The sequence below is a fragment of the Cydia amplana genome, chromosome 3 (assembly GCF_948474715.1).
Source record: "Cydia amplana chromosome 3, ilCydAmpl1.1, whole genome shotgun sequence".
NCBI classification, from domain to species: domain Eukaryota; kingdom Metazoa; phylum Arthropoda; class Insecta; order Lepidoptera; family Tortricidae; genus Cydia; species Cydia amplana.
In genome coordinates this window covers 5,238,748-5,264,772 of record NC_086071.1, presented here as the reverse complement: position 1 = coordinate 5,264,772, position 26,025 = coordinate 5,238,748, and the positions used below count along the sequence as shown (strand labels likewise).

Sequence of the window (26,025 nt, the reverse complement as noted above, 5' to 3'; positions counted from 1 at the left end):
ATGGAGTGGGTTGTTAAGAATCCACAGTTCCATAGCTTATTCAGCAATCTTGGCTTTAAGCACGCAGGTGGATATCACGTAAATGACAACTGTAATGGTGAGTTCAATTTATTGGTTCATTATAATTATTTAAAAAAAAACAACTTTATAAATTTACCTATTTAAAGTTCTAGTAAAGGTTTAATGTTTACGAGGGGCGTTCAAAATATTCTCGGTATTGATATCTTACGACCTCTTCTAAAATTTCTTTCGTTACTGGCCGCTAAGGTTTATTCATTGACATTAAAAAAAAGTATAATTCGAACCGAGATAGTCTTTTGTTTTTCTGCAATTGCTGAACAAACATGAACATACTGTGCGAATTGACAATGTTAACTAAATTAGAACATCGATGCGTGATAAAATTCTTGACAAAACAGGGTAAAAATCAAAAAACCATAAAAGAGGAAATGGATTGTGTTTACCGTGAGTCTGCTCCTTCTTTATCTACCATTCAAAAGTGGTCAAGCGAGTTTAAACGCGGAAGGGAGAGTATTGAAGATGACCTACTTCACAAGAAAATATTGATAAAGTGGAAAAACTTATATTGGAAGATGGTCGAGTGAAGGTAAAATCTATAGCACAAGTAACCAATCTCTCTATTGGTACCGTACATGATATTATACATGACCATCTTAATATGTCAAAAGTAAGTGCAAGATGGGTTCCGCGAATGCTGACTCGGCTTCAAAAAGACATGCGTGTAGCTTGTTGTTCCGATTTTATTGACCTGTGCGGTGAAAATCCTGATGAGGTGCTGCAAAGAATAGTTACTGGAGATGAAACCTGGGTTCATCATTATGACCCAGAGAGTTAACAAGAGTCCATGCAGTGGCACATTAAGGGTTCAGCTCATCCCAAGAAGTTCAAGGTCATCCCTTCAGCTGGCAAGGTCATGGCCACGATATTTTGGGATTGTGAAGGAGTATTACTAATCGATTATAAAGAAAAAGGTGTAAATATCACAGGACAGTACTACGCTAACATTCTACGTCAATTAAAGGATGTAATTAAAGAAAAGAGGCGAGGAAAGTTAACCAAAGGTATTCTGCTTCTGCATGACAACGCCCCCGTCCATACTGCTCATATTGCCAAGGCAGCTATTGTTGAATGTGGGTTTAAAACTGTTACTCACCCACCGTATAGTCCGGACTTAGCCCCCAGCGACTTCTTTTTGCTCCCCAATCTTAAAAAGGATCTGCGTGGAAATAAATTTTCTGACGATGAAGCATTGAAGGCGGCAGTGGAGGAGCATTTTTACACGAAAGATAAAAAATATTTTTACGAGGGATTAAAAAAAATAATTGATCGATCTTTTAAGTGTATGAACATAGGGGGGGAGTATATTGAAAAATAAAAATATCAAACTTTTCGTACTTGTTTGTTTTCATTCTCATACCGAGAATATTTTGAACACCCCTCGTAGTTCGTTTATTTAATTTTTATTTAAGCTTTAATGTAGGTATATTGTCGTTGTGTAGGTATGTTGTTGTGTTGCCCCAGAAATATTAACTATCTTGTAACATGATATTTATAATTCCGAAAATATTCAATGTTTGATATATATTTTTTACACTTAAACTCAACTACAAACGTAACGTCGATGGTGTAAGTTGATTTACGTATTTTTCACCACACATGCTCGAAAAGTATCTTATTTCATGCAGGTGTAGGTACGTAGGTACTAAAGGACAAAGGCCTGCGGAATAAGTTATGTATTGTGATTTTTTTATAGCCGTTTAAAATATTGGATTGGTCTGTGCTATCCATGAATCTAGTATTTTAACTGGATCAGGCATGAGGGGTGGGGGGAAATGACCGAACGGGATAGTCTTATGTATCTTTCAATAGGAGTCGCAGCGAAAGCTTAGAAAGTTGTTATTCATTAGGTACGCAGTAAGATTACAAGGAATTAATAACTTAATTTTTTTTTCAGCTGCCCTTGAAACTATCTTACACAACATTATAACTGAAGACAAGTATCTACGGACATATCGCAGGAACATCAATATCGGGCAAAACATAAAAAAAGACTTAATACCTCTTTTGATACACGCTAAGGAAGATACAACTATAGAATTACTAGTGAGAATACTAGTCAATTTGTCAATACCCATCGAGTGCTTGCTATCAGTGGAAGTAACATCGCAATCAGGTTTTGGTTTGCATATGATATTTGAATTAAATCAGTTACTGACCGCCGCAAAAACGGCTTTTACTGGTCCGAAAACAACAAAAGTAGTTGTTGACTTTTTAAAGAAAAATGTGGATCCTGATCAACCAAATGTGTCACTGGAACAATGCACAAATATAAGTAACAGTCTTCTGTTATTCAGAAACATACTGCATATACCAGAGGAAGGTGAAAGCCCTATTTCAGGCAACCATGGATCTGGTCACGCCGTGCAAAATCAGATTCTCTGGAACATGTTTGGCCAAAACGTTGATAAAGTACTGATTAAGCTTATGATTATACCGGAAGCGGTAAGTGATGTTTAAACATTTGCTTTAGAATCTCGCAAAATGCTTGTTTGCTTTGTTAATTAAAAGCAGTTCCCGATCGTATGGTTCGATTTATTGCTACGATACCTGTTTAGTGTAGGTAGGTACATAATAAAGTAAAATAAAATAAGTATAGTACCAGCATACAAAGCTATCGAATTCGAATTGTGCAATATGGTAGGTACTTCCAATGACAAAAAAAATATCCGATCATAATAAAATTATAGATTCGATTTCTAGCAATGCTAGCAATACAATAAATAAAGTTAAAAATACAGTTGAACATATAAGTATTGTCAAAAGTAGTTAAAATTAAAACGAAACCAAAATGATTAAGTAATTAAAATTGAATTTGGATGCCCACGCGGATATTTTCCAAGTCATTAGTGACCACAGACTTTGTGTTACGTGATTGGGTTAACGCCGAGGGTTAACGTAACGATGCGTCCTGCGCCTGCGATGGCGGGTCCCGTGCTCCAGCACCGCGCTGCCGCTGATGCCTCTGCTCTTCCGTTCAACGCCTTTTTGGTCTGTACGATGACTTTTACACACGACTGCCTGCCAGAATGTAGGTATATTCTCCTAGTGGTTCTATAAACTTCTCACTTACAAATATCGGGGACACTTTCTAATTTTTAATTTTAGAAGATAGTGTTCAATAAACACTTAAAGAGCTCTTACATTTTGTACAATATAATAGTAGTTTATGCAACAGTGATATAATAAGGGTTCTTAAAATTCAAGGGTCGAAGTTACAAAACGAGACGTAGTCGAGTTTTGTAAAAAAAGACCCGAGAATTTTAAGAACCAATTATGAGCTGTTGCATACATTACTTTTTCTATGACAGCTGCAGCAAAAAAAAAGAGTTATTATTAAAAAAAAAGAGTTATTATTTAAAAAAAATTGAGTTATTATTAAAAAAAAAAAGAGTTATTATTGTAAATGAAAACATACCTCTTTCAATCAAGATGATCGGAACTTGTATCTTTAAAAAAAATAAAGCAGTTGTATTATACTCATAAGATGACTGCTAGCAGTCATCTTATGAGCCTATAGACAAATCATTCAAATGACATTGCTTTAGATATCACTGTCAGTCATTTAATTGACACATTTAAGTGCTGGAGTAGAAAAAATAAATAAAAGTACTTATGCCTCAGTACAGCTGTGATTTTTTTTTCCTGTTGTATGCTTTAAATTGTTAATAGTGGTTTGTGTTGTAAGGGATCAAAATGATATATTTCCGTCAAGGGCGTACATTGAATCCTGAATGAAGCGATGGATTCTAAAGTAGAATCCTGAGCGTAATGAGGGATTCAAGTGTTAACGCCCAAGACGAAATAATTTTGATACCGTGTGACACATACTGCTTTTCACATCAACTATGAGGAAAATAAAGGAATCTTAGTGTTGACACAATCTGATGCTTAAACAGATTATTTAAGCTAAAAAAATAATGTGCAAAAAAATTTATTAACTAGTGTGCTTGAACAGAAAAGTGTTACTTTGATCCCTCCTAGCAGGGAGGAAAAGTGCCATTTTGATCCCTCCTAGCAGAGAAGGCTCTTTTCCGAATAGGTGGTGTGAAAAATATAAAAGACACTAAGCTAATAATACAGTGTTTTTAGTCAGTAGCGCGACGTGTTTCGGATAAATACGTGAGTTTAGCTTAGTGTTAGTATGACGCGACAGTTTAAATTCTAATAAAAATAATATAATGTATATAATGCGATCTACAATGAGATTAGGTGTCTGGTTTGTACATACATGTTTGTACATACTTATTTTATATTTCAGACTAATTGGGGAGCCACAATGGTACAACTTGTAGCACTCATGTATAAAGATCAGCGTGTTGTTACGTTGCACAAACTCCTCAATACGTGGCTGGAGTCCTGTCATTCTGAGAGTTCAGAAGACAATGAAAGTAACACTTCTCCATGGGATAAAGGTACTTCACTACATAGTATAAAACAAAGTCGCTTCCCGCTGTCTGTCTGTCCCTATGTACTTATGCTTAGATCTTTAAAACTACGCAACGGATTTTGATGCGGTTTTTTTAAACAGTGTGATTCAAGAGGAAGGTTTATGTATAATTTGTTAACCCGTGCGAAGCCGGAGCGGGTAATAAATAAAGTCAAGTTATAATATAGACGTTCAACGCTATATGAGATGTATTAAGTAGGTACCTAGGTGTAGGTACCTACCACCAGTACTAACATTAAAAACGTATAACATATTGTTTTAGGTAGTGAAGATTCGTCACCTATGCTGACATCAGATCCGACGTCAGATTCGTTAGATCCGGTATGTTGATTGTCATCTTTCATTCAAACATAGACAGAGAGAATCACACTATCTTTGTCTTACACTAGTACTAGCACCCAAAAGAAAAGGATGAGTATAGTTTTTTATGTTCCTATTTACTGACAAGATTTGGTTGACCCAGTATAGAGTCTGGCTAGCCAAAAATTGTTGACAGAGATTTCGTTGTTGTATCACCAATTGTCTATGATTAAAAAAAAGCTAAAAGTCAGTTGTCAATTCATGTCATTCATTCAAATTGTTTGCGGTTTATAAGGGGTTTATTTTAAATAGGTAATATTAATAATGTCTATACTGGAGTGAGGTCGGCAAACTATTATTTAAGCTCGTAAATAATTACGACAATGTGCGAAGTCGACGTGTAGCGTTGTATAACGAAAAACTGCAATGTTTACAAGTCCTAAACAAATGTAAACAAATTAGGAGGTTGGTGCTCTATAAATATTTGGATATTTGGATATGTAATTTTTTTGTGATGGATTAATATTACGGCATTATCGAGCTAGGTCTTATTTACACTACATTTCATTTTTCGCCTTGTTACAATGGTATATGGTGAGAAAGTGTACCTAAACATATGTGTTTATCGTTGACTCTACATAGTGGTAGAAATTATGTGAGCTGACTTTAAGTGCACGTCAACGTATATTTAACTTATATCCTTAGTTACCTTAAGTGTGCACAGAAAATCAAAAATAGTTTCTAACTTTCTAGTACCTATCAAAACTATAATTCCTACTACACAAATTGTGACCAGCCCAAGATTTTTATAATTTCCCGCCAAAAATTTGTGTAATATTTCAATAGCCAGACTCTATTAATTATTTTCGGACATTCCCCATCCATTGGCCTCGAATTTGGTTCATCGTTAAGTACTTTTTTCGGAACTAACGTTGGTTCCGAAAAAAGTAACGATGAACCAGATTCGGAGACCAATGGATGGGGAATGTCCGGAAACAATGAATACAATGAAATATTACAATCAACAGTTTCAACCTCCGTTACCTGATGAGAATGACATTCACATGAGGGACCAAGACGCATCGACTGGCGATGAAAATATGAAGTCTGATAATGTATGATTCGTTTTTATTATTGAAATTAGATGTTTAGTACCTATTTATAAATGAAATCATGACTGTTGAATTTGTTGATGTAACTTAAAAAAATATTCCAGGAAGAAAAAGTGATGTCAGAATATGCACCAACCGAGACAAGTAATGATCAACAATCAGCAAAAGCTGAGATGAAGAGAAAAGGGACATTATATGAAATCGAAAATCAAGAGACAATTTCAACTTCAAGCAATGATGACGAGATACCTTTTAAAAAACCAGTTCATCAAAAACCTCACCATCCTAAACAAAGAGTGAACACCAAGGCACGGACTTCTATTATAACAACATTAGAAGAGAGAAAGCGTAAAAAGATAAATAAAAGGAGTAAAGCGAACATGTAAGTGAATTATTGCATGATTTTGTTTAATTTAGGTATGTACATTACATTAAATAATTTAATAAATTCTTAATTCATTGCATTTCAGTGAAAAACGAATTCGTTATTTTAGCATAAACATACAAGAGCTCAATCACGAATCTCCAACAGATGATGATTTATCCTATGTATTTAAAGAATTTACTGTTGACTTTTTACTCAAAGGTTACAACTCCTTGGTACACACACTATATAGTCAAATCCTCACAAACGTAATGTTGGAAATCGACACGTCACATTTTTTCTGGTTACTGACGTATTTCCTGAAATTTGCTACCCAAATCGAGTTGGATTTACAATACATTTCCGGTGTAATATCCTTTGATATAGTATCGTATTTGACCGCTGAGGGTGTCAATTTGTGTGAACAATTTGAACTGGCTGTTAAGCTAGACAGAAATAACTGGACGTCAAGTAGCCGGCGTCTTCATCTGGTAAGTGTTTAGATGTCATATGATACTGTTTTTATAGTAGTCTTGTTCTTGTATGATAAACACTTAAAAACTTTGACTTTTCAGGTTGTTACAGCCATTAGAGAGTTTGTACAAACTATTGAAGTATACAAGAAGTTTCCGCATATTTGTACCGTTCAAAAAGACGCCCTTATATCATTACAAAACAAAATGTGTGAAGCCGATGAATTGAGATCGCTTTTAGTGTTGCTGTTGCGTCACTATAATCCAAAATACCATTCCAAGCAGTATTTAAAGGTATAAATTAAGAGCTTTTTATGTGAACAATATTTTATTTAGTTATTTAAACTTTATTGCACAACATAAAATTGTACAAATGGCGGACATAATGCCTTCAGGCATTCTCTAACAGTCTACAATTGGGTCAAAAAAAAACTTGTAGTTGGTGCAGGATTGTAGACAACGAGAGGAAATATGAAACACAAGTTATTCTAAACAATAAGTAGGTATTCTATTTATACACTGACACATCGGTATATGTAAATATTTCTGTTTTAAATCAATTTTATTTATTGTTTTGTGTAAAGGTAATGTTATATCAGTTATGTCTGTATAATCGTTTTTCATAAACTAGGCCTAAAAATGTAATAAACAGTAGAATAACGTATTTAACGTTAACGTGTTGTGTGAAAAATTGTTTTTAGGCTCTAAACGCTTTGTACAATTTTACATTAGTGCTACTATTTATAACTATCCCAAAAGAGCTTAGGACAATTAGGTGTACCTAAGTCTAGATAGCACACATCTACCTACCTACATACAAACTACCAACATCTTACACGATGAAGTGTGTACAGTCAGCAGCAGAAGTTGCTTAGCGGGCCAGGTGTTCAAAATGATCTTAACGCAACTTTATTACTTATTAAGAGAACAAGAGCGTGTCAAGGCAATTATAAACACCTCGCCCGGATAGCAACTTCTGCTGCTGACTGTACAAGGTGATTACATTAATTTCATGTATCTATTGACGTAAACCGGGAAGATTTCACAAATGCTTTTGGGAAATAATAAAAAGCCTTAAAATAAAAATTACAAACTAAGCATAAAAATAAACTATATATATAAAAAAATTGGCCCAAATCGCCGTCCATTGGCAGCGTGCCCAGAAGGCTGGCAGCATTGTCACGTTGTATGGCAATGCTGATCCGCTGTGCTAGATATGACCCAGCCCTCTGGTCACGCGTCAATTCCACCAATATTTCCAAATAAGCAAATGTTGCGTGAATATGGAACACGACACTAAGAAATCGAAAGATAACAGAACTGATGGTCTCTTATCGAATATTTATAATCTCTTCTCTTTTCTCGAGCTGTCAGTCAACATACTCAAAATATAGCTAACAGCTTTTATTTTTGGAAAGTACGGCGCGGCTCATGCGGCAGCTCCGGCATACAGCTGACAGCCGTTGGGTTACTTCGGCAGAGTAAGGCATATCTATAAAGAAGCCTAGGCAGTTTTCGGGAAGCTACGGTAGTCTTCAGGTTGCTTCGACATCCGGAGGTGTAAGAGACCCTGTGCATTATAGGCACGCGGGGTAATATGGTTGGGTGCCGAGGGAACCACCGCCCGCACCGCACGTATCCGAGCGGCACGATAAAAATGTATAGACTTGAATGATAAACTGTTTTGGACAACAGCGGTGGCGGCCTCCGCCGCGCCGCTCTCCGCGTTGGACGTCCCGGGTCCTAACCTAAAACCGAACGACTGCCGGCATTTTATGTTCTAAATTCTAATTGTTAATTTTGTTCCATATGTTTTACAGGACCTCGTTATAACAAACCACATACTGCTGACATTTTTGGATAGCGCCATGAAAAATCCAAACTACACCGGTTCTACCGACATTGTAGAACACATTAAACAGTACGTACATACACATATTCCCTATCTTATGCAGTAGGTACTTATATCGTTAGATATCGCAGACACAATATGTAGTGATATATTTTTGTAGACGCATGCCGTGCCGTGGCGCGTGATTTACTATTTAATACCTACCTACTATTGTAAGTTAAAATATTCAATGTTTATTTTCCTTCCAGACTTGAATCGCCTTACGAATGTAGAAGGTAGCCAGCGAAGATAAATAACAAATTAGGAAGGAAATACATGATTTCCCTCCAAATTCCCCAATAAACTACTTATCCCCAATTGCGGAAGGAAAATACGGAAGGCTTGTGTTTGAATCGGTAGGTAAAATTTTATTTTTCTTCCAGTTCTTACAATTATCCATCGAATATAGAAGGTAATGAATGAGCGAAGGTAAGTAACAAATTACGAAAGAAATTCATGATTTCCATACAATTTCTCCACTTACCTTCCTAATGGGGTTGGCAACTGTCAAAGGTTTGCATAGATGGCACCATCATAGCTTGCCCCGGTTTCTATGAGATTTGGCTTAAAAGGCTGGCATTAAAAAAACAATAATTTTACACAATTGTAGGGATTGACAGGGCAAGCTAATATGATGGCGCCATCTGCTAAATACTTTGACCGGCCAACCCCATTACCCCCTATTGCGGACGGAAAATACGGAAGGCTTGAGTTTTAACCTGCAAGTAAAATTTAATTTTCACCACATCAACTGGTAAAGGCTCTCTTGATTGTTCAAAAACTGATAGCAAAGTTGCATTTTATTCACATGTGAGGCAAAGTAATCAAATGCAAATTTTGAGTTGTTTTCTTATGTCTGCTGGTAGGAAGGCTGCAAACACAAGCCTTTTGTATTTTCCTTCCGCAATAGGGGGTAATTAGGAAGGTTATTGGAGAAATTAGAGGGAAATCATGAATTTCCTTCCTAATTTGTTATTTACCTTCGCTGATTACCTTCTACATTCGATGGGTAATTGTTAGGACTGGAAGGAAAATCAAATTTTATAGTACGGCTCTTCTGAGGTGAACTTTTCGCTTCAAACCGTAATCTTTCAAACAAAGGCCATTGTCTCTATTATCGCAAAAGCGCTTGCTCCCGACTTGGCACGTGCCAGTACAACATTCATATTGAAAAACAACCGGTATCGTCATAGTATTAAGGTTCAAATTTAATGTCACTGATATTCTATATATTACGTTTTGGTAGTGTAGGAGGATAGACCGCCCCGAAGCGATACGGCACTCATATTATTTTGATACTTAGTGTGGTGTTAAAAATGAAACACGGTTATGTATGATAAAGCGTTGTATATTTGTTATATAACAAAATCTAAGGTAACAATGTAAATTTAAGATTAATAGGTTTAACATAGGTATAATCAAAATTTTTCCGTGTAGGTATATAAACAGTTATACGTACTACTAGATAAAATCGTGTCATAAAAAATCAGATATAATCAATTTCTTTCTTATATTATAACCGACCTTTCTTCTGACCGTTGACACGTGACGTTTTGTTAGAAAAGCTGTACGCTTCAAAGCTCCACGTTTGCCTTATCAGTGTTTTTATTGTTACTATGGGTCGGCATCACATCAGAGGTGCTAATTTCACAGTATCGTTATTTTAAAGATAAGAAAAAATAACAATGCTTGCAGCTGCACCTTTGTAAATTATTACATTTACCACCGCAAGCTAATAATTTAAATAAAACAATATAATAAATAACCGCGTTTCATTTTTAACACCACACTAAGTATCAAAATAATATGAGCGCCGTATCGCTTCGGGGCGGTTTATCGTCCTACACTACCAAAACGTAATATCTAGAATATCAGTGACATTAAATTTGAACCTTAATACTATGACGATACCGGTTGTTTTTCAATATGAATGTTGTACTGGCACGTGCCAAGTCGGGAGCAAGCGCTTTTGCGATAATAGAGACAATGGCCTCAGTTTGAAAGATTACGGTTTGAAGCGAAAAGTTCACCTCAGAAGTGCCGTACTATACCTACCGATTCAAAAACAAGCCTTCCGTATTTTCCTTCCGCAATAGGGGGTAATTAGGAAGGTTATTGGAGAAATTGGAGGGAAATCATGAATTTTCTCCCCAATTTGTTATTTACCTTCGCTGATTACCTTCTACATTCGATGGGTAATGGTAAGGACTGGAAGGAAAATCAAATTTGACCTACCGATTCAAATACAAGCCTTCCGTATTTTCCTTCCGCAATAGGGGGTAATTAGGAAGGTTATTGGAGAAATTGGAGGGAAATCATGAATTTCCTTCCTGATTTGTTATTTACCTTCGCTCATTACCTTCTACATTCGATGGGTAATTGTAAGGACTGGAAGGAAAATCTAATTTTACTTACCGATTTAAACACAAGCCTTCCGTATTTTCCTTCCGCAATACGGGGTAATCAGGAAGAAAATTGGATAAATTAGTGGGAAATCATGAATTTTCTTCCTGATTTGTTATATAGCTTCGCTTCGCTACATTCTATGGGTAATTGTAAGGACTGGAAGGAAAATCAAATTTTACTTACCGATTTAAACACAAACCTTCCGTATTTTCCTTCCGGATTATCAGGTAATTAGGAAAGATATTTTTCAAATTACCATCCAAATAACTTTCAGGTTTTCCGTCCTTACCTTACCTACCAAAGTATATTTAGAAGGTAATAATACCTTCCTGATTTTACCGTCCATTAATAGTCAAAAAAGAAGGAAATTCCTTCTGAATTCATGCGGTCTTTTCTCTCAGTGTAGGTTTTATTTCATGTATGTTAACATTTCTTGTCGTTCCTTATTCACCACGGTATACAAACTATTTACCTCATGTTACCTGGACAATGGACATCATTAAATTTAATATTGATGTATGTAGTAGGTACTTGCTTACTGCTTTGGTTAGACTGCCGACTGCCCACGGATTAATCAGTTTGTTGCGTTCTTACTTTATGTGCCTAATAATGTGACTGGTGAGCGGATATTGCATAAAACGTCTCTCTTCCTCCTAAAAACTAAGCTAAGCAATCATTATCTCCCTAAGAACTATTATACACTACATACTAGAAAAATCTGCTGTTGAATTGAAATTAATATTATAGGATATACTTAAGGATATGTCTTTCACTATAAAACCGAATGAAACAAAATAAATGTGACTCAGGCCCAATTGAAAATTATTGAAATTGTATTGAAGTCATTAGAGTTAGACCAAGCTAAGTGTTGATAGCCCAGACTGTGCAAGTGTTATTTAAAAGTCATAATTTCATAGAAGTTTGACGTTTAAAATAACACTTGCACAGCCTTAGCTATCAAAATCGCTGCCAACTTAGCTTGGTCTAGCTCTAAAACTCTATGTAGTACCTACTACATAGCGTTACCACGAGCAACAAAAACAATGATTAAATGGGTACAAGCTGTATCTAATAATTGTTTAACAGAAGAAAAGGCTAATTTGTAATAGAAACATGTCCCTTTACAAAACTTCGAGTCAACGCCGACGCAGTGTTATCGTTATCGCGAATACCTATAAGTCTAACTAAACAATCAACTTTTGTTATCCAACACTATTGATCAACTCGTGTTTAGTGTCTTGATTGATTCGCGCTTTCAAACTTTCAAAGGAGTTTTGACACAGGTTCGCGGCCCCTGAAATTATATGCCAATACGGGTTATTGCTAGAAGAGTACGCGGTGAACGGGGAGTTCGTCAACGACTGCGTGTTCACGATCATGCACCACGTGGCAGGGGAGCTGGACAGTTTGACCAGTTTATATCAACCTAAGATATTGAAGACGTTCACTTATATTTGGAAATCTGAGTTTGAGGTTTGCGACGTAAGTGAAAGATATTAATTTATTTCACCTAACTTAATACTCTTAATAGGCATCGTTTTATTATCAAAGTGATTTTTTACATTTATTGTAATTGATCCCTTAAGGATCCCGCAAATTATATGTACTTATAGGCATACATGTTTTAATAACTGCATGTCCAAGTTAAGCGAACAAAGCTTAATGTTAATATTATTGATATTTATGAATTAATTTGATTGTTTTTTACAGGATTGGTCTGATTTAATACAATACGTGATAAACACATTCACAAGGAAGCATGAAGTGCTGTTAACTGACAGTATAAGACACTGTTTTAGAATGGACACACAGATATTTAACGACAAGCAAGTTCTAACCGAGTACCAAGCAGACGTTGCGTCTGCAAAGAAAGATTTCCAGCATGCGGCAGAAGGGAGGAAGAAAAAGTCCGTACATAGCAGTGCGAGTCGCTCATCTAAAGAAAGGTAATTACATTGTAGTAACATAACATTTTAGGAAAATTAAATTAAAAAAATACGAGTTCTGTTTAAAAAAAAAACAAAATCTTTATTTGTTTATTGAGGGTGTTTTAACAATGCCACCCTCTTAGTGACTCTCTAATAAAAACTATAACAGTCTAACTTACACTACTTCTAAGTTCTATGATGTCCTTAACCAGAAGAGGCAGACCGGCTGTCGCATGTCAAAACCTAGTAAGTGCTTCAGACCAAATTTTACAGAAGAGCGTAAAAACATAAAATGGGTTAGCCATAAAAAAAATTAAATTTTGAGTAAAAACTTGTACATGAATGGGTTGGTTACGTATCGATATTATATTTATACAGGTTTTATGTCTAACTTAACTCTGAAAATACAACTTAGATAGATTTACGTATGCTATCAAAATCGTTGCAGACTTTTCTTGGTTGTAGGGTTCCTAATTACTAATCAAATATCTTTTATTTCTACAAATTAAACTACTTTGTAATTAAATTACTAATTAAACTACTTTGTAGTCTACTAGATACCAGCAATATTTCTTATAATAGGTAAATTATGTTGACTTGTCTACTGACCGATAAGACACTGCAAACAGACGAGCCACCTTTATTTTAGCATTACTGTTTTTGTTCTTAAATATGATTTTGTTTTGCAGATGGACTAAAGATGAACTGTCAACTTTAACTTGGAATTATCTGAAAGGCAACAACACTCATCCGGATACAATCGGCAAAATATTAAGATGCCTTAAAGAATACGGTACAGTTAAGTCAAGATATTCTGTGATCAGAGAATTATACAAGCAAAATGTAATAAACAAAGAGGAATATGAAAAACTGTCTAAGTGTGAAGTTAATGCCGATACCGCTAAGATGAAAAAAGAAATGAGGGATGTCGAGATTGGAAAGTTTTGTGAGCAATTAAGACAAAACGGAAAAACGAAATATTTGGACTGGGTTCAACAAGTTTTACTTGAAACTTGTTATGTAAAATTGCAAATCGAGAAGAGGTACCGTAGCGAATGCGGCCCGACCGCGGCCCGCGCGGGCCAAACGGGTACCCGTCAGTTCAAGTTGTTCAATCAAGGGAACATTTCGCCAGTGATGTCTCCTGTGTCCTATCACGCTCTACGTAAGTATGTATGTAGTCTCGTTTTTTAGGGTTCCGTACCCAAAGGGTAAAAACGGGACTCGATTACTAAGACTCCGCACGCAACAAACGTGATTTTTGTGCCGTTTTTTTGCGTAATGGTACGGCACCCTTCGTGCGCGAGTCCGACTCGCACTTGGCCGGTTTTTTTTAGATTGAATTCTATCTGATATCTTTAAAGGAGCAGTTCTTTTATCTATATCTATGTCTCATATATAGGTATATATACTATACAGGGTGGATTTTCTTTTTGGGTCAGTGAGGGCAGCTACCAGATCCCGTGCTGCGACGAGAAAACGGTCTTAGAAGACCTTCCCTCGATTTCAAATTAATGAAGATTGGCTTTTACAGATTTTGGAAAAAACATACAGGGTGCGAGAAAAAGGTAATTTTTGACAAACTTTCAAAGGATCAAAAGCTTGTATGGAACCAAAAAAAAAATTCCGGCTAGAAAAGCCACAAATCGAGGAAAACTTTTTCCATACAATTTGTATGAAAATTAAAACTTTTATTTTTCACATGCTATTTTTGTATTCCAATCGATTCCATTCCTATCTAGTATCAATACATGAATCTAGTATAACTGGATTGGGCATGAGTGGTGGGGATAACTGGCAGAACGGGATAGTCTTATGTATCTTTCAGTAGGAGTAGCAGCGAAAGCGCTATTATTGTTTGTCCTTGTCACAGTCTCACATCTTGTTTTATTCCCCACCGTAAATTGACCACCGTGATTGGTCGAATTCATTTGTTGCCCACCATAATGCGACGCTATGATTGGTCGAATTTATATGTTTTGTCCCTCACGGAGGCACGAGTAGACCACTTCTATAGGATGCTACCTTCTATGTATCAATAGTTTCTTTGGGGCCAACTTACGGTAATGTACTAAAAAGCCACAAATTAATAAAAACTTTTTCCATACATTTACTATGGAGAAAATGTGAAATTTAATTTGGATCTGGTAGCTGCCCTCACTGACCCAAAAAGAAAATCCACCCTGTATATTAGTATGTAATATGTACATATATATAAGTATATATATATTTCGAGGATCTCGGAGGAATATTCGGGGCGAAAAATCGATCTAGCTAGGTCTTATCTCTGAAAAAACGCGCATTTTTGAGTTTTTATATGTTTTCCGAGCAAAGCTCGGTCTCCCAGATATTTATAATTAGGTATAGTATAAGTACATAATTATGACTTTCTTTTTTATACCTATGTATCACTCGATGTTAGGTACATTCTTTAATATTTATTACTAGTTCAATATCCATTATCTTTTCAGTTCTTAATCAGTGTGTGCCCCTGGTACCCTGGAATTGTGAACAAGCTGCGATGTGCAAGGATTTAAAGTTTTTGCAACTGCTGCATAAATTGGGGTTCCAAATGCCGGTTGACACCGGCAAAGTATTCATAAGGATACCGCACGTCTGGTCAGCTGATGTCTTGTACGAAGTGGCTGGCAAAGTCGCTGTTATTGACACAAGTAAGCTTACTTCTATTGACGTTACACTGAGGTTGACCTATCTTCCTAAATAAAACGCGTATTTGTAGAGGTACCTATTACATTTAGATATTTACAGAAATTCCCCTTTTTGTGTCAAATCGCTCAAAAGAGGCTCAGGGCTCAGCAAAATTATGGAACTGTAATGATTATCTATGCGTGGATTATGCCATAAATAACTAAACGATGTTGCGTTTGTTTACCAAGTACCTACGTTCGTTGGTTTGCTATTCTGCTAAGCCTACGAGAGCTTCATTTATACATCTGTTATATTACGAGTATAACAGTTTGACCTCAATGTGGCTAATTCCGACATAGGGCCTATTACATACGAGTACCTAATTTTCACATAGATTGGGTAGGTACGGGGACAGCTCTGTCACCGTACCCAAGTGACCCTTAAAATGCTTTTGTAAATGAAAAATGAAAATGAAAAAGCGTTTATTGGTTACAATATTGTGTAGGTACCTACAACAAATTATGGTTGTAATCTCCAAGTAAGTATAATTATACTTGTGGCAGGAGATCCCGCTCTTCCTACCAAAGTTACATACAAAGTAGGTAACCGAAAATATACTTGAATGTAAATCTTACAAACTAAATTAAGTGTGTGTGTGTGTGTGTGTGTGTGTGTGTGTGTGTGTGTGTGTCGCTTTGACGTCGCTGTCGATGTCCCCGGTAGTGCTCCGTGCGAACTTGATCCGTGCGCTTGACCATGTCCCCGCCTATGCGGACGGGTAGAGGATCTGTACTATTGCAGGCCATGTACTCTGTCTTCGCCACATTTAGTTTAAGACCGCCGTTCTCTAGCGACCCCCTCCATCTGTTCACCCGCTGGACAAGTCGGCCCTTATCAGAGTCTGTCAGCGCGATATCATCAGCATACATAAATAGCCACGGTGGCTGCTCATGGTAGTCTCGGATGCTGGCTGACAGGGCGTCTAATATCACGCTAAACAGAAACGGGCTGAGCACAGAGCCCTGATGTACTCCAACGGTGACAGAAAAGGGGTTGGTGCCACCAACAGCGGTCCTGACTATTGAATCGGAATCGCGGTACATGTCCCGGATAGTGTCAATATAGGTCTCAGGTACAGCCTTGGACCGCAGCGCCCACCAGATCATCTCATGAGGGACACAGTCAAAGGCCTTTTCCATATCCAGAAACAGGAAATGTAGAGGCGTGTTCTTTGCTCTGTATCCCTCCATGAGGATCCTCAGAGCAAATACAGGATCCATCGTTCCGCACCCTGGCCGAAACCCCTACTGACATCCCGAGACTCTACACTCCTGTCGGAGCCGAGCATCGATTATGCGCTCAAAGAGCTTCATGGTGTGAGACATAACCTTTATACCGCGATACTTGCTACACTCCCGCACCGAGCCCTTACCTTTGAAAACTGGAGTAATGATACTCAGCCTCCACTGGTTGGGTATCTTCCCGGTGAGGAGTATGCGGTTATAAATATCCGTGAGTATGCTCACACCCCGAGAGCCCATCGACTTCCACGCCTCTATAGCGATTCCGTCGGCTCCGACAGCTTTCCGATTCTTCATGCGGCGAAGGGCCGCCTCGACTTCCTCTGGCGTTATCAGTGGCACTAGTCCTTGATTCGGAGGGAGATCCGGAGGTTGCACCTCTTTGTGCTGGTTATTCAGCAGGTTGTGGAAGTAAGAGCGCCATCTCTCCTTTACCGCGCGATCCTCGCATAGCAGGTTACCGTGAGGGTCATTTACGCAGCGGCACATGGAGATGTCCTGCGCCGCTTTGACCCTCGATCGTGCCAACTTATAAATTAACTTCTGCCCCTCAGACGACTCCAACTTATCGTACAGAGGGCGCAAGTGGTTTCGTCTGGCTCTGGCTACAGCTCGTTTAGTGGCACGTTTGGCATCCCTGTATGCCGCGTGGTCTTCTGGAGATCTGGACGTTTGCCACTTTTTAAAAAGGGCTTTTTTCTCCCTAGTCTCCCTCTGGACTGTGGCGTCCCACCACCAAGTCTCCTTGTCAAGCCTGCGACCCCCTTTAGACACCCCCAGCACCGCCTTCGCCGCCCGTGTGATGGCTGCCTGAATTTTATCCCAGATTTGCTGTACGGAATGGCCATCCGTCACAACACTGAGGTCGTTGACAGCGGCAGCAAACTCATGGGACTTGGTTCCTTCGAGCAGCCACCACCGGGTTTGGGGACGGCACTGCTCCCGGTATGTGCCTCGGGGCTTGACGAGCAGGTCCATCACAAGGACTCGGTGTTGGGCAGTGAGACTCTCTCCCGGTATGACTTTACAGGTGGCTACTTTGCCGATATAGTCTCTCCGAGTGAGAAAGTAATCGATCTGAGTGGCGCTCCTCCCACTCCTGTAGGTGATCAGATGCTCGGATTTCTTTTTGAAAAACGTGTTCACGACGGCTAGATCAGCAGCCGTACACGTCCGGAGAATTTCTTCCCCTTCGGGGTTACGGCTCCCGAAACCAAAACCACCGTGAACACGCCCAAACTCCTCACACTTCTCACCCACATGACCGTTCAGATCGCCACCCACAACAACACTCTGCGACAACGGGATGCTACGCAGCAGTTCCCCGAGTTGCTCCCAGAACATCGCCTTGTCCGCATCGCTACAACCGGCCTGTGGGGCGTAGGCACTTATCAAATTGGTCACGACCCCTTCGATAAGCACCTCCACAACCATAAGGCGGTCGCTTATACGCTTTACGTCCAAAACGCTATCCCTGAACTCCTCAGCTTCGCTGACGCTCGGTCAATTATCCCCCAACGTAATTTTCTCAATTGTTTTTTTTATGCTAATCAGATATTTTGTAATTGTTTCAAGCAAAACTAAAATTCTCCATCACCGATATAACTAGTAGTGGGTCTAAGAACGCTAAGCAGCAGTGCAGCTCGCCGCTGTCGACGCCCACCCAGGACGTCACGTCGACGATCGCCGCGCCAGAGAACTTCTATCAGATACACAAGCAGAAACACCTCGTGGCTATTACGAATTATACGCCTAGGTAAGAGACGCTGGTTCATATTTTATTCTATGGGTAAATTCACTCACCAGTAGGTATTTTTAGATTTTTACCGCACCATAACATTTAGCATTTAGGTAGTCTGGCTAGCCAAAAATTTTTGACAGATATTTCGTTGTTGTATCACCAATTGTCTATGATTTAAAAAAAAGCTAAAAGTCAGTTGTCAATTTATGTCATTCATTCGAATTGTTTGCGGTTTATAAGGGGTTTATTTTAAATATTATGAATAATGTCTGTACTGAATGAGGTCGGCAAACTATTATTTAAGCTCGTAAATAATTACGACAATGTGCGAAGTCGACGTGTAGCGTTGTATAACGAAAAACTGCAATGTTTACAAGTCCTAAACAAATGTAAACAAATTAGGAGGTTGGTGCTCTATAAATATTTTGATACTTAGCATTTAGCATATTTGGCATAGTACTTATGTAATTTTTTTGGTGATGGATTAATATTACGGTATTATCGAGCTAGGTTTTATTTACACTACATTTCATTTTTCGCCTTGTTACTATGGTATATGGTGAGAAAGTGTAAACATATGTGTATATCGTTGACTGTATTTTACATAGTGGTAGAAATTATGTGAGCTGACTTTGAGTGCACGTCAACGTATATTTAACTTATATCCTTAGTACCTTACGTGTGCACAGAAAATCAAAAATATTTTCTAGTATCAAAACTATAATTCCTACTACACAGAGTGTGACCAGCCCAAGACTTTGAATTTCCCGCCAAACATTTGTGTAATATTTCAGTAGGTAGCCAGACTTTTTTTCTATAAGGCCTCAACAGACCTTGCAATATCGCATTCGAATGAATTCAATTGATCGATCAGATACCGCAATATGACCCAAATCAGGGGGCCCTTACGAAACTCAATAGAATTGACTCGATTAGACTTTAATTTAATTAGCAGAAAGTATATGGTAGATGCTATTGCTAATAAAATAATAAAGCACATAAAATATAGCTGGCGTGATTCAAGTGACGTTATTAACTAATCTTGAATGAATTCCAGGCCGGGTACGTCGTTCCACACGGATGTTCAAAACGAAAGCAAACTTAGTTGGCTGGCAGTAGTGCAACAATCTCGAGAGCTTAAATTGACCTGTAACGTGGGAAGGTAAGCGAGCTATACATTATACATTAGAATATATGATGTTTTGAAGTCCATAAGCGTAATAAGGCTTTCATTAGCATTCTGTAATTACTTTGTAAGTATTTTTATCTTGTATAGTACGTATTAGAATGAGCGAGCGAAGTTCTTAGCTACATTTAACTTGGAACACACGGCTGGCTAGAGGCACTTTTTCTCTCTGCCTCAACTACACCATTGCCTAAGTAATGTTTTTTAAATACGAACAAATTTACTTAAGTTATTGTGTAACAAACTATCCTCTGATAGTTCGCCTTAGAAGTTACATTTTGTACCTATGTAAAATAGGGATGATGACACATGTTGAATTTTATAACAAAATCTAGTAAAATAGATATCAAACGAGCAATTTATCACAATAATGTGGGTATTAAAATAAAATATTGAAAAATTACAAAATTACAAGACCTGAAAGTTTCAATATTTAAGTTTTTTTTAACTTCCAAAAACGATAAAAGTAAGGGTACCATTCGATTCCTTACATTTCATCCAAAAAAATATTGTATAGCAACTATATACATAAACGCAATATTTCACCGACAAAAACGCAATTTTCTTGTTTTGTCCATTCTACAAGATGGGCAATGACGTCACGGCCTCTGGCCGTTTTGTATAGGGCGTTTCGCGAGTGAAGTGCGACTGTCGGACTTTGACTACAATTTCTGACTTTTGTGTTACTTTAATGCAATGGGTCCCATATAGACATTTGATCCTAAAACCAAACCCGATCGATTGATACCATAAAAAAAATTAGTCATGTAGCCTATTGTCTATCCAAAAGTGTCCTGAAAGACGTGGTGGAGCTGACGCAGTCGAAGGTGCCGGCGGCGGTGCAGCGAACGGCGTCCGCGCCCGTCCTGCCTCCCAAGAACTTCATCGCTCAGGAGTTGGAGGATAACAACAGGTAACATTAACTGGGTCTGTCCACTCCAATATACAGGGTGGTCCAAACATTGACGTCCAAAAATGATTTTTAGATTCCTCACGTCGTGGGCTGTCAGAATATACCCCATGTATGTTAGCCGATTTTTCGTAGTTTTCGAGTTATGATTTTTTAAACTTTTAACTTTTGTTATGAAATTCCGGGGTTTCCATACAGAGTGGCTAAAAATAACTGCATTCCCATTGCCAGGGAGGTGTTGGGATTATACTGAGCAACTTTTACTATGGGACCAACCCCGAAATAGCGAAAAAAAATTTGGCTGTTTCATACATTTTGGCTGGTCCATTTTCTATGGAAGGGTAAAATTTTTTTTTCGCGATTTCGGGGTTGGTCCCATAGTAAAAGTTGCTCAGTATAATCCCAACACCTCCCTGGCAATGGGAATGCAGTTATTTTTTAGCCACTCTGTATGGGAACCCCGGAATTTCATAACAAAAGTTAAAAGGTTAAAAAATCATAACTTGAAAACCACGAAAAATCGGCTAACATACATGGGGGTATATTCTGATAGCCCACGACGTGAGGAATCTAAAAAAAATTTTTGGACGTCAAGATTTGGACCAACCTGTAGAATAGGAAACTGTTGGTTGATTTGATACAATTGGGTAATTTGAAAATGAACAAAAAAATTAACTGCGCGACATAAAACATTAGATATGATGCTTAAACCGAAAATGATATGTACACTGCAGCCACTAACCTGAGAGCTGATGATGGAGCTGGAGTGTTCGGAGTCCACATAATCAAGGAACTGTGAACTGCAGCGTCTTCCATCTGCACGTTCCTTACACGGTGTTTGAGAGATTTGTATGCCGGCCGGCGAGAACACTATTATGTAACACTGAATAGTTCAATTTCGGACATTCCATTAGAATTTACGTTTAGAGATACCTAATGCAATTTTGATTCAAACACGTTGAGATTTCAAAACGGAGTCAGCGAGAAGATTAAAACTTCGGCGTGAGTTGTCTCACTCGCGCACAGGTTGCGCGTAGATCTTGCATCTCTTTCTAAGCGACCACAGATGTAGACCAACGATCTACGCTATCCAATCGGAAAGCATCGAGAATAATATTGATGGCGCGAAAGTTTAAAATATATGTAGATGGGCAAGCAGATCTTGTCAGTAGAAAAAGGCGGCAAAATTGAAAAATGTAGGCGCGAAGGGATATCATCCCATAGAAAATTTGAATTTCGCGCCTTTTTCTACTGACAAGATTTGCATGACCATCTATACTTATGTATACAACGTGAACAGAAACAGTCCCGTTAACTGCTTTAGACAAGTTTCTTTACCTATACATTGCAAGTTAAATAAAAGCTTGTAAAAATAGACGTGTATGTAAATTTGTTAAACAGCGTCCTGGAAAACGTGGAGGAGCTGACGCAGTCGAAGGTGCCGGCGGTGCAGCGAGCGGCGTCCGCGCCCGTCCTGCCTGACCTGCCTCCCAAGGACCTCGTCGCTCAGGAGTTGGAGGATAACAACAGGTAACATTAACTTAATTAAGAAATTAAGAAAAGGCTAAAGAAATCACTCATGGACAGAGTCGAGCAGAATAACTGACTCAAACATAAATAACTAAGCTGTAAACAATGTTCACTTAACCTACTATAATGTAAAAGTAAAATTATCATGACACTTTATGTGAGAACGTTCTATGGTAGCCCCACGGACCGGTTTGCCTGGTTGTACTTATAATGTTAGGTTATTGTTAACCTGAAACATATGTAAATACAATGACCTGTGTTCAATAACAGACCCCACTCGTATGTAAGACTAAGTTAAGATACATAAAAAAAAGACTGCTGTATTAATAATTATAAGTTTTATAACACTAGTATACGATTACGAATATGGTGGAAGGTAGACTTAGTTTTTCTGCCAACAAACTGTTATGCAGTTTGGCAGATAAGTGCAATAGCTACACTGTAATTTTGTTTTGGATTAAATAAAAAAAAACTGCGTCTGTCCACTCCAACATAGTATCGGAAACAGTTCCGTTAACGGCTTTAGAAAAGTTTTTTTACCTAAGTATACATATGTACAAACATTGCAAGTTCAATAAACGCTTGTAAAAATAAATAAATGGCGTTATTCATAAACGGCTGCTAACTTAATCAGTAGATGATCGTCGGCGTCGTTTGTCCCTATCTGGCCTTGTGCCATAGAGAGGGACAAACGATAATCATCAAATGATTAACTTAGATGTGTCCTCCCCTCTAACTTTTGAACCATGGGTCTAAAAAATATGGAAAAATCGTAGAAATAGAGCTTAAGATATTAAACGAAAACTACTTTTTTGCTTGTATCTAAATTCAATGTTGACGTGTAAAAGTGCCCTTGTGACCTATTTGCTGAATAAATGTTGAAGTTTGTACTATATAGGTGTACATTTTTAAGTGTTCTGCGGCCGTAGCACGGTCGCATTTTTATCACCTGCCACCATGCCTATCTCGTTCTAACAACTAGGTATGTAGTGCGAGACAGGTATAGTAACAGCGATAAAAATTGAACCACCGCTGGAAAACGTCGAGGGGCTAACGCAGTCGAAGGTGCCGGCAGCGTGCAGCGAGCGGCGTCCGCGGCCTTCCTACCCAAGAACATAGGCAAGGCATGTCTTCGTGCAGAAAGGCCGCAGACGCTGCTCGCTGCTGCGGACGCCCCAAGGGCTACATCGCTTAGCTACCGGAGTTGGAGGATAACAACAGGTAACATGAACTGTTTCTGTGACCACATGCAATAGATAATATCCCACTCCACGATAGAATCGGGCAACAGTCCCGTTTATGATGATCACTTGCTTTATTTTGGTGAACAGACATGTCAAACTAAGAATTCACAGAATGATTTCCGAAAAACATTTTTACACCCTTGGTATCTTTTTACCTGTGTCTAATTTATTAAAGAAAACCGAACCGTACAAATCGAAAATGATAATCGGGATGAGAGAGCAGACTGCCGTCAGTCGCTGTCTCGCTATATTTATAACATACATATTTTTTTATTGTTATAGCGACATCGAAACGGCATCCGTCGCATCAGACCTAACCCGCATGTATGTTTCGGACGAAGAGGAACAATTGGAGATAGCACTTCGGCCGAGCGTCACAGCGAACGCCACCGGCGATGGCGAGGCCGGCCGGAGCGTCAGAGCGAACGCCATCGGCGATGGCGAGGCCGGCCCGCTCGGCCGGCGAGTGATCCGGGGTCGACGCTCAAAATGTCTGAAAAAAACCTAATTCAATTCAATTTTCACATTCTATTCTTACATGGAAATGGAACGTGGATTGCCAGCGATGTGCACGACATCGACGCCACCTGGCGCTTGGGATCCATTAAAAAATTTACAGCCTTTTAACAGATTTGGTGATTCATTATTCATTAATTCACATTAAAATTTTACATGTTAAAGGTGTAATTGATAATTACTTAAGTAGGTCGATGTCAATTAAATTACCCAGATATTTAGGTTTTAGTTTAATTTAAGCATTATTGTTAATCGATATTAAACTTTCGTGAGACATATTTTAAACTGTTTATACGACAACGGTTTCACTCACTTGAATTTTTAGTCGCTATTGGCGACATGTTTCGGGCCCTTCGGGGGTCCATCCTCAGGCTCGAGTGCTCGTGGTGACTGCAAATCGTGCACTGATCGCGCCGCCCGCCTCGTCGCTCGTTGCGCGCGCGCTGACAGGGCGGGGGCGGGGGGCGCGGTGCACTCCGTATCCGGAGTTGTCACGTGAAGGTTTGGTAGGGTGGCTGTATCGACTGACGTCCAGCACTCACTATGTCCACGCGATCGTCATAACGCACTTCCCGCCAGGCCATCTGACTCGAAGAAGAATTTTGAGTGATGTCGTCAATGTATGGAAATTGTACGAAAGTTTACATTTGGGATTGAATTTCTGTGTTGTATTTGTGAGTAAAAATATAAGCAGATAATAATTTGCTAGTTTAGTTATCTAGTCTTCAAAATCACACAACAACTCAATTACTGTCAAAGACAAAACTGTAATGCGTCTTGCTCAAACGGAACTCCATATTTTGAATTTTGGATACTTTTAGTGTCGATTTTTAGAGAATTACAGCAAATAATGAAAAAGCGGCCAAGTGCGAGTCGGACTCGCCCATGAAGGGTTCCGTATTTAGGCGATTTAAGACGTATAAAAAAAAACTACTTACTAGATCTCGTTCAAACCAATTTTCGGTGGAAGTTTACATGGTAATGTACATCATATATTTTTTTTTAGTTTTATCATTCTCTTATTTTAGAAGTTACGGGGGGGGGGACACACATTTTACCACTTTGGAAGTGTCTCTGGCGCAAACTATTCAGTTTAGAAAAAAATGATATTAGAAACCTCAATATCATTGAAGACCTATCCATAGATACCCCACACGTATGGGTTTGATGAAAAAAAAATTTTTGAGTTTCAGTTCGAAGTATGGGGAACTTCAAAAATTTATTGTTTTTTTTCTATTTTTGTGTGAAAATCTTAATGCGGTTCACAGAATACATCTACTTACCAAGTTTCAACAGTATAGTTCTTATAGTTTCGGAGAAAAGTGGCTGTGACATACGGACGGACAGACAGACGGACAGACAGACAGACATGACGAATCTATAAGGGTTCCGTTATTTGCCATTTGGCGACGGAACCCTAAAAAATATTATGGCGTGAAGAGTCGGTACACGGCTTCTTCGTGAACAAATTTACGTATAATTTAATGCAGTTATTAAACATTTCTTGAACAAATTGATTGCACAAAGTGAGGTCTAAATCGAAAACGTCATTAACCGTCCCCTTAAAGGGATGAAATCACGTTTATCTATTTTGTTGTGTGAATGTTTCGTTATGTAATACAGTCAGCAGCAGAAGTTGCTAAGCGGGCGAGGTATTCAATATTACCTTGACACGCTCTTATTCCCTTAACAATAAAATATCATCAAGATCATTTGATTAAACACCACGCCCGCCTAGCATCCACTTCTGCTGCTGACTGTAAGTACGAGTACATTCATAATTCGATATGGAAAAAATATATATTTATAACTTTAATTTGCCCACCTAATATTATATAAGTAGGTATATCACATAGCCTGTAAGCATGATAAAATGTTAAAGTAGCAAGTAAGATTGGTAAATGTCATTCGATGTTTGGGTGTTGTTAAATGTCATACCTATATAG

At 38.3% G+C, this 26,025-nt stretch overlaps 1 protein-coding gene across 1 annotated transcript; it reads left to right on the top strand.

The window, feature by feature from the left end:
- Positions 1-24,071, top strand: LOC134662651 (protein timeless-like). Its single transcript, XM_063518924.1, has 17 exons — positions 1-97; positions 1,976-2,523; positions 4,340-4,493; positions 4,791-4,853; positions 5,777-5,943; positions 6,045-6,322; positions 6,435-6,795; positions 6,880-7,071; positions 8,598-8,698; positions 12,358-12,556; positions 12,785-13,020; positions 13,692-14,167; positions 15,474-15,674; positions 18,528-18,708; positions 19,751-19,855; positions 22,191-22,319; positions 23,846-24,071. Exons 1-17 carry the CDS (start codon positions 1-3, stop codon positions 24,069-24,071), a joined length of 3,714 nt encoding a protein of 1,237 aa, XP_063374994.1.
- The last annotated feature ends 1,954 nt before the right edge of the window (positions 24,072-26,025 follow it).